This window comes from Lolium rigidum, chromosome 3 (genome assembly GCF_022539505.1).
Source record: "Lolium rigidum isolate FL_2022 chromosome 3, APGP_CSIRO_Lrig_0.1, whole genome shotgun sequence".
NCBI classification, from domain to species: domain Eukaryota; kingdom Viridiplantae; phylum Streptophyta; class Magnoliopsida; order Poales; family Poaceae; genus Lolium; species Lolium rigidum.
This window is the reverse complement of record NC_061510.1, coordinates 97,220,330-97,230,012: the sequence shown is the minus strand read 5'-3', so window position 1 is coordinate 97,230,012 and position 9,683 is coordinate 97,220,330. Positions and strand designations below refer to the sequence as shown.

The following is a 9,683-nucleotide window of genomic DNA, read 5'->3' as shown; positions in this document are numbered from 1 at the left end:
TATTTTGAGCTACACAAAAATGACAAAATTGTAGATCTGAGTAGTTATTTTCAAATCTCCAAAACATATCATTACTTGTTATTTTTGTCCAGGCCAAAATAAAACGAATTTCGGATTGGGATTTTTCATGATTGTGGGATGTATCAATGGTAATGTACATATTTATTTTCATGATTTTTTATAACTTGTAAAAATATTTTTAATTTTTTTTAACTGAGCGAGAGCACTGGAGCCCGTGAGCTAAAAGCACTTTTCGGAGTAAAAGCCATTTCATTACTTAGGTTTTGTCAGTATATTTTCGTCAGCTGAGAATTAAATTAGAGTTTATTGCAACTCCATATTCTTCTGATTTGTATCGCGACTTTGCACCCTATGAATTTTAATTAAGGTTGCAAACGATTTTTTTAATTGTAAGTTGGGTTGCAACAAATATTATTTTAGTTGCAACAGCAAATAGGTTGTAACTGACAAATACATAAAATGAAAACAATCATTTTTTATAACGTAGAACTTTATTAATTAAAAGGTTTAAGCATTACACCAAACATCTCCATAACTAATATGCACACAACCGTATAAGTCACACAAAAGGAAGAAAAAAAGGGGCAATACATAACCAAAGCGATCAAATAACGACAAACGCTCCAAGCCTAATAAAAAATATAAACCAATGATAAACACCATGTAGCCACTTTCCAAATATATTAGCAATGCTACGCGTCGGATACAAGGTAGAAGTTACTTGGATGGCTGACCATATAGATCCTGCAAATTTACACTAGAAGCATACATGTTTGATTGTCTCATCATGATAACAAAATACATAATTTATACTTCTGTGCCAATTATGTTTCACAAGATTGTCTTTGATGGAGAATACTTTGAGAAGATACCGTCGAATTTTATTTTTTGTCTTAAGCAATATGAAAAAAATTAACCCAAGCTACCAAATGAAGTAATGAACTGCTTTGGCCTTGGGGACCGGAGAGAGTTCCGCCAACGAGAGACCAAGGCGCGAAAACCTATTTTTAAAGGCAACTGCACCTACAGGAGTGACGTCAGCAGTGATGTCACATATGTGGTGAACAATTTTTTCACAAAATTATGAAACAAATCTAAAACATAATTGAAACATAACTGAAACACGAATACTTTTGTGAAACAAACTGAAGTGACATCAGCACTAACGTCATCAGTTTCACTTTTTGTCACAATGTTTCACTAATTTTATTTTAGACAAATATCAAAAGACTCACCAATCTTAAAGCCGGAACTGAACGGTAGATATGACAACTGTAGGTAGTACCGTTGCCGATAAAATCACTGTGTTCTGGTCGGTGGAGGTGTGGGGGCTCCGCGCCGCGGCCATGCAATCAACTCCCACCTCCCAGCCCGCTCCCCCACGAGGCATCGGCTCCCGTCGCCCGTCGATAATTCTTGGGAAGATAGTTTGTGTCAAAACTAAGTGCTGGCTCCCGCTCCTACTCCTGGTCCTGGACCAGCCACTGAAAGCATGGACCTATGCTGAGAAGGACGTCCTGTGAATACGGGCTACGACCCTACCGTGTACGTGTTGTTCATAGTTAGAGCAGGTCTAACAGACCCCGTAAAAGGGGCAAACCCGTATAATAACCGCCGATTTAAGGGTTTCGCGTCTACCCGGCCGTCTAGCACGCCCCGTAAAAACGGCCCCCGCATCATTTTTTGTTGTTTTAGACTACGGGGCGGGTCGTCGCCCTCTACTTGTGCGGGGTGGGAGCGGGGATAGTGGGCGAAACCACTATCCCAATTCCGAAAGCGCGCGCGGACATTTCAGTTGTCCCATCCATTTTCCCCCGCGCGCCGCCGCAGCCACCCGCGCGCCGCCGCCGGAATCCGTCAGATCCGCGCCCTTCCGCCGTCCGCCGAGCCGCGCCGAGCTGCGCCGACGCCCGCCGCACCTCCGCTGCACCCCGGCCGAAGTTCCGCGTCCCTCCACGCGCGCCGCCGCCGTCCAGCCGTGGTCTTCTCCGCCGTTTGTCGCCGGTGAGTATTCCGCCGCGTTCTTCTTCGTTGCCGCCGGTAAATTGGTCGGATTTCGGGCTGATGTATGGTACCCCGTGGTAGATGGCTTCGGAGGATGTGCACATGGCGGATTTGGAGGCGACGTCGACCGATTGGTCGTCGTCGGATTCCGATGATTCCGACATCGACGAGTTGCTCAACGACGACGAGACGGAGATGATGGTGCTCCTGTTCGGCTTGAAGCAAACGGAGGACCGCCTGAAGCTGCTGGATCAGCGGAAAGGATTCGTGATGGGGCGTATGTGCATTCCGCGGAACCGCGCGCTCGGCCACGAACAGCTGATGCAAGATTATTTCGCCGAGGTATCGACCTATCCTCCCCGCCTCTTCCGTAGACGGTACCGAATGCGTAGGTCTTTGTTCGAGAGAATCGTCAAAGATTGCGAGGCAAATTGCGATTATTTCAAGCAAAGAAGAAATGCTTGCCCAAATCATGGGATTTAGCCCATATCAAAAAAATTCGCCGCCATGAGGGTTATTGCATACGGTATACCAGCAGATTATACCGACGAGTACCTTCGCATTGGTGTGCAAACAACCACGGATTGCGTGCGTATGTTTGCCAAGATGGTGATCAAGTTGTATGGAGAGCAGTATCTCCGAGCTCCAAATGAGGATGATACAAAAAGGCTCATGGAGATCAATGAAAAGAGGGGGTGGCCGGGGATGCTTGGTAGTTTGGATTGCATGCATTGGACATAGAAAAATTGTCCAAAAGCATGGCATGGAATGTATTGTGGCAAAAGCCGTGATGCTACCATTGTTCTTGAAGCTGTGGCCTCTCAAGACTTATGGATTTGGCATGCTTTTTTGGATTGCCGGGGACACTCAACGACATCAACATCTTGAATAGATCCCCTTTGTTTGCAAGACTAGTTAGGGGTGAATCTCCACCTTGTAACTACAAAGTTATGAACAATGAGTACACCATGGGGTACTATCTCACAGATGGTATTTACCCTAACTATGCAACCCTTGTCAAGTCCATAAAAGAGAAAAAGGACAGGGCTTTGACAAGAAAGGAAGCTTGCTTCACCAAAAATCAAGAGGCATGCCGCAAGGATATTGAGAGAGCTTTTGGTGTCTTGCAAGCAAGGTTTGCAATTGTCCGAGGTCCTGCTAGGTTTTGGGACAAGGAAACTCTTGTTGATGTCATGACATGTTGTGTGATTCTTCACAACATGATCATTGAAGATGAAAGCGGTTTGAACTTGCCATGTTTCTATGACAATGTTGGCACCCGAGTGCAGCCCGAGAGGAACCCTGATCGGATTGAAGCTTTTCTTGCAGCTCATCGAGGCATTGAAAATGCCGAGACTCATCACCAGCTCACCCAAGATTTGATTGATCACCATTGGCAGTTGCATGGCCAATGATTTATTACATTCATTTCCCATTCTTGTATGTGTGAAACATTCATTTCCTATTGTTGTATGTGTGAAACATTTGTTATTTATTTGTTTAATTCTTGTTGACATTTCCGAAAAACATTATTGTAATAATTATGACGATTATTGTGTGATGTAAAACATTTATTTTATGTGAATGGTGTGTTGGTTCTAATATGCAATTTGTCAAAAAACCCTATTTTGAGGGGTTGACAACTCGGACGAACTAGCAGACCCCGTATCCCCACCCCGTAAAACAGAATTCTGTTTTACGGGGTGGGGATACGGGGTCTGCTAGCTTGTCCGAGTTTTCGGTCGGCGAAAACCCGATACAGGGCCCTCTACTCGCGTTTTACGGGGCGAAAATATACGGGGCCTGTTAGACTTGCTCTTAGCTGGTTTCCGGTTGAGCCGCCACCGTCCTCGTTACGGTAGATGCAGCGAATGCAGAATTTCTACATGGCACGTCTAGTTATCGATCGATCATCGATGCACAGTAATACACACCACGACTAGGTGCCCCGGCTTGGATAGCTGGTGCCGAAATATTTAAAGGGGGTAAAAGCCATTTCATTACTTAGGAGTATTTTTTTCATCGGCTGAGAATTATGTTAGAGCTTATTCCAACTCCATAATCTTCTGATTTGTATGCGATTTTGCACCCTATGAATTTTAATTAAGGTTGCAACAGAATTTTTTAATAGCAAGTTGGATTGCAACAAACATTTTTTTAGTTGCAACAGCAAATAGGTTGTAACTGACAAATACATAAAATAAAAACAATCATTTTTTATAAAGTAGCACTTTATTAATTAAAAGATTTAATCATTGCACCTAACATCTGCAGAACTAATATGCACACAGCCGTATAAGTCCCGCAAAAGGAAATAAAAAAAAAGCGCAATACATAACCAACGCGATCAAATACCGACATGCACTCCAAGCCTAATGAAAACTATAAACCGATGATAAACACCATGTAGCCACTTTCCAAATATATTAGCAATGCTACGCGGTCGATAAAAGGTAGGAGTTACTTGGATAGCCGACCATATAGATGTAGCAAATTTACACTAAAAGCATAAATATTTGATTGTCTCATATCACGGTGACAAAATAAACACTTTGTACTTCTGTGCCAATTACGTTTTCACAAGGTTATCTTTGATGGAGAATACTTTCAGAAGATTGCATGCAAATATTTTTGTCTTAAGCGATATCTTCATTTTCCATTTTTTATCAACTGACACCTTTGGCTAGACGAGTGTTCTATACATGGAGTCCACCAACAATTTACCACTTTGACGTAAATTTCACCAAAATTCTCCAGACCCTTGTATTAATCAGACCATTGCCAACAGCTATAGCAAAGTATTTCATGATGCAAACCTGCATCCTACTAAATAACTTCTACGGAGTAGACGACATATTTGGGGGAGATGACTCCAACACCCATAATATCGCGCTTGTGATAGACAATGTTGTATAGAGTTGGATATTATTCATGGAGTGCAACATTACCTAGCCACTTATCCTCCTAAAATCTATATTTCGATTTATCCTTAATTATGAAAGATCCAAATCAGAATAATACTTCTTCACCCGATAGAACAGTCCAGAAATGCAAGTCCCGATGTTTCCAATAAAGTTGGGACAATGCATAAGTATTTTCTTTTTGAAGAGTTTACCACACCTCTTCTTCCATAAGAAGCTTGTAAAGCCATTTACCTTGAAGAGTAATATTAACCTCAAGATCCCTAGTCCTCTTTAATCTTTGACTGGCAAACCACACTCTATTTAGTCAGTTGTTACCTCCTTGCCAAAAGAAACTTGATCTAAAACATCTAACCTAAGTAATACTTCTTTGGGTAGCCGGAAGAAAGAAACCATACGCAGTAACAAATTACTTACTACCGAACATCACATAATTAAGCTAATTCTAACACACCCAATTACTTAACTCACCTACCGAAGCTGACAGAGATTTCAAAGCTGGCTTTGCCATCTGTGGATTGTCACCCGAGACGAGAGCGTCGTGCTCTGCACTACGCAAGTCACAGCAGCATCTCCATTTTTCCAAGTAACCGAAACCAGCACGTACACATTGGGCAGCCGCCCACAGCAAGGAGGCGGAAGAATTCTAACCTCGTCCTTCCCTCCAATGAAAATCAAAGGTGGACAACAAAAAATTCAAAGCGTGCTCACTCTCATGGGGTCCAATCCATTCCAATGGCCGGCCCGACCTTTTGAGGGAGAAAGGTGAAAGCAGAGAAAGCTTCAAACACAGCTCGCTCGCTCGTCCAGACCAGCCAGCCATCCCATTCATTCATTCATTCATTCTCCCACAAGCCTTTGATACTTTCCTTGGTCTCGCTTGGCGGCAGCAAGATTCCGACGCCGACCGACGCAAAGATCGCGCCCGGCCGGGTTTCCATGTCGCAGCGGTGCTAAGGATCACAGGGGGAGCCATGGCGTCGTCGTCGTCGTCGCCGTCGGCGTCGGGGCCGAGCAGGTACGCGTCGGCGCTCCACAGACGGACGCACAGGGTGACCTCGGCGCTGGCGCACGCGGCGCTGGAGTGGACCCTCATCGCGCTGCTGCTCATCAACGGCCTCCTCACCCACGCCGTCGCGCGCTTCGCGGCCTACTTCGGCCTCAGCCCGCCCTGCCTCCTCTGCGTCCGCGTCGACCGGCTCTTCGGGGCGCCGGAGGAGGAGGACGGCGACGAGGGCGACGCGCGGTGGCTGCGCGGCGTGCTCTGCGGCGCCCACGCCGCGGAGATCTCCGGGATGGGGTACTGCCTCCGCCACCGCCGGCTCGTCGCCGAGGCCGCCGACATGTGCGAGGGGTGCATCTCTTCTTGGAAGAAAGAGAGCAGAAACCGTGCGGAGGAGACCACGGTGTGCTCTTGCTGCAGAATTCTAGTGGAGATCCCTTCTCGCGCGTTGCCCCCTGACGATACACATCCGAGGGAAGATCCTGCTGCTGTACACGAGCAGACAGCCGGAGAGGAAGAAACAAAAGATCAAGGCTATGTTCTACTGGATCAAGAAGACCACGAAGACGAAGAAGAGGAGCAAGCAGAGGCGGAGCAGCAAAACGAAGAGGAGATTAAGGCGGCTCCTGCTGAGGAGCAAGTGATCGCACGGGGCGAGGAGAGCATGGCCAGGGACGATCGGGTCAAGGCTATGTTCTACTGGCTCATGTGGATGACGATTGCTGCTGGGGAGGACGAGTCCGTGGCACAGGGCGAAGAGATCGAGCACGATCGGTTGGTGCCGGTGGTGGCACTTGATGGGATGACGGTCGCCGACGATTCGGATGCCGGCGAGGGGCAGGGCGAGATGGATCGTACAGACGATGAGCGCGATCCGGATGATCTTGACACCGCAGTGGTTCTGGAGGAGAAGAGGATGCTCGCTTCTTCGGTTGCAACGGCGTCTGCCATGATCGACAATTCTGCCGAGGAACTGGTTCTTCAAGATGCCACTGTTGAAATCGGAGAATCTATAACTGAAGAAGAAGAAGACATCGCTGTGCCTCAGGGTAAGCTCTTCATTTGCTTCTTAAGCCATTGTATTTTAATCTAGCCAATTCCCTAGATGATCTCACGTTTTTCGCTCTGTCCCTGCTACTGAAGCAGTTCCTGAAGATGGCAACAAATCAGCAGAGGTGGAGACTAACTGCGAGGTATCAATCGGAAGCGACATATGCGAGCAGGAGCAAGATGGCCATGGTGTTCCGTTTCAAGAACTGGTGGCGCTTGAGGAGCTGTTTTCTCCATTGGAATATGCAGATGATCTGACATTGCCGCCGGAAAGCTTCCATGGATCAGCGAGAGCTGAGCAAGGTACTTAATAATAATCGAGCAGTACTCTGTTTCTTTCACTTACATTTTTGCACCATTAAGATGTTCTCTGAATTTTTAATTATGATTGTTTCAGAATCAAGTGAAACCGAACAGAGATTAGATTACCTATCAACTGACCAGAACGAGAACGACCAAGACAGGGCACCTGGGACACCCACATACAGTTTCACTTCACAGAATTCAGGCAAGAGGTTTTTGCTCGAAAGGAAGTTGTCACTGTCCTTATCCATGGATGGAAGTGTGTCGAGCGAGATCGAGTGCGGTGACCCTCCCACCATTGAGCAGCTGAAATCGACGCTCCAAACGGAGCGGAAGGCGCTCAGCGCAATGTACGCGGAGCTCGAGGAAGAGAGAAATGCAGCCGCCATCGCGACCAACCAGACGATGGCGATGATCAACAGGCTGCAGGAGGAGAAGGCCGCGATGCAGATGGAGGCGCTGCAGTACCAGAGGATGATGGAGGAGCAGTCTGAGTACGACCAGGAGGCGATGCAGCTGCTGACGGAGCTGGTCACCAAGAGGGAGAGGGAGAAGCAGGAGTTGGAGAGGGAGCTGGAGCTGTGTAGGCAGAAGCTGCTGCACTATGAGGACAAGGAGAGGAGGAGAATGGCGACATTCAAGGAGAATGGTAATGGCACCTCAGAGTCTTCGAGTGATGAGGACAGCGACGAGCACTCCGATGACGAATGTGAGCTCGGCGAGTCTCCGAACGGCAGTGGCAATCTTCACAGCTCGCCTGATGCTGCTGTTAGCCCCAGGACGGGTCAAGAAAACACCAGTCATCTCGTGGAGCTGGATGATTCCCTTACGTACTTCGAGATGGAGAGGCTGTCCATCCTGGACGAGCTCAAGACACTTGAGGAGAGGCTCTTCACACTGGAAGACGACGACACCAATGTGGCTTTTGACCGTTCCTCAGACGATTTCGTGCTGTCAACGGACGGTGTCCATTCTCCGGAGAATGGTCTCACTGGCAACAAGGCGAAGTTCGAAGGCAGAAGTTCTGTTTCTAGAGGAAAGAGCCTGCTGCCTCTCTTCGATGCAGTTCGTGAAGAGAACTGCGATCGTACATCAGCTGCACAGGCTGATGATTCGACGAACCCGATCGCCGTGTTTGTGAAAGAGAAAGAGAGGCTGGCGATAATAGAGGAGGTTGATCATGTGTATGAGAGATTGCAAGCACTAGAGGCAGACAAGGAGTTCCTCAGGCACTGCATCAAGTCCCTCAAGACTGGAGATAAGGGCATGTATCTTCTTCAGGAGATCTTGCAACACCTCCGCGAACTCCGCAATGTGGAACTTCATGTTAAGAATGCCGGTGGCGCCATCGCAGGAAATTCAGCATAGCTGTTGCATCCATACATTTTATGTGGTAAATTTCTGCTCCTACAGTTCTGTTTTGTTCATTACATTGCATTACTTAGTAATACTGTTCAAAACAAGATACAGGATTGGCACATAATTGTAAAAAGCTCATAAGTCTTTGACCAGTACCTCTGTGAACTTCTCCTTCAGAAAAATAACATAGCCAATATGATTTAACAAAAAATGAACCCAATGTGCAGAATAAAGATCAAGCACAATAATTTGCACTTTCCAATAGATCAACTTTGAGATGGCACCTGAAACATCCAGTATGTTTATGAAATAATATCCTCCTTAAGCTGCTTTCAGATAGCTGAATTATTGTGGCAGTTTACCGAGAATTATAATGTCCTGAATCAATTATATGCTTTGCAGATTTAGTTGTTCGGCTATGGATAGTCGATTCAGATGGTCCAAGATATGGTCCCTTTGCAAGATAATGGCTTGTTTTAAGGGACGATTTGCTCGTCTTGCCCGTGGGGGCCTGAAGCAAGTCTCCCCTGCCGTGCTGGTCCAGCATTGCCGGCTTTATGATGTGGTTGGTGGTGGCAGGAATCATTGGCCCTTCCAAAGCTTAACCAAGTTGAATCATGGTGCCAGCTTCGGAGGCATCCACAACACTTCGAAAGTAGACGTAGAGAAAATCAGAAAGAGGGTAAAGTTTGTCTGAATGAAGATGTGGAGGACTTTTTTTTCTTTGTTTTCGCTTTTCGCTTTTCTTTATTTTGGTTAGTTCTCAGATTTTCTTGTGCAGAGGTGGAGAACGTTCATGATTTTTGTTAGTACTTTATATGAGGTTGTAGGTTTGTAGCTTGTACGGTTGGTACTTGCAGTTTGTCCTTTTTACAAAAAAAAAAAGGCAGACGGGGCTGCTTTTCATTGCAATTGCAATGTAGAAGGAGCTGTTTGTTCCTCGCTTGGCACTTCGCAGTCAGTTTTGATGAAGAAAGAAAGCTCGTTATGATGGATCATGTTGCAAGTTGCATTTGCCATAT

At 46.4% G+C, this 9,683-nt stretch overlaps 1 protein-coding gene across 1 annotated transcript; it reads left to right on the top strand.

Moving 5' to 3' along the window:
* Nucleotides 1-5,920: 5,920 nt before the first annotated feature.
* Nucleotides 5,921-9,658, top strand: LOC124695226 (myosin-binding protein 2-like). The gene is made up of 4 exons (XM_047228102.1): nucleotides 5,921-6,996; nucleotides 7,082-7,302; nucleotides 7,397-8,695; nucleotides 9,064-9,658. Exons 1-3 carry the CDS (start codon nucleotides 5,921-5,923, stop codon nucleotides 8,668-8,670), a joined length of 2,571 nt encoding a protein of 856 aa, XP_047084058.1. The 3' UTR covers nucleotides 8,671-8,695; nucleotides 9,064-9,658.
* The last annotated feature ends 25 nt before the right edge of the window (nucleotides 9,659-9,683 follow it).

What these genes read in the sequence shown, in the direction of transcription:
- LOC124695226 (XM_047228102.1), top strand. Translation starts at nt 5,921, where the DNA reads ATGGCGTCGTCGTCGTCGTCGCCGTCGGCGTCGGGGCCGAGCAGGTAC. An exon ending in GAAGACATCGCTGTGCCTCA is followed by an intron (nt 6,997 to 7,081) that starts GGGTAAGCTCTT and finishes TCGCTCTGTCCC; the next exon opens with TGCTACTGAAGCAGTTCCTG. An exon ending in ATCAGCGAGAGCTGAGCAAG is followed by an intron (nt 7,303 to 7,396) that starts GTACTTAATAAT and finishes TGATTGTTTCAG; the next exon opens with AATCAAGTGAAACCGAACAG.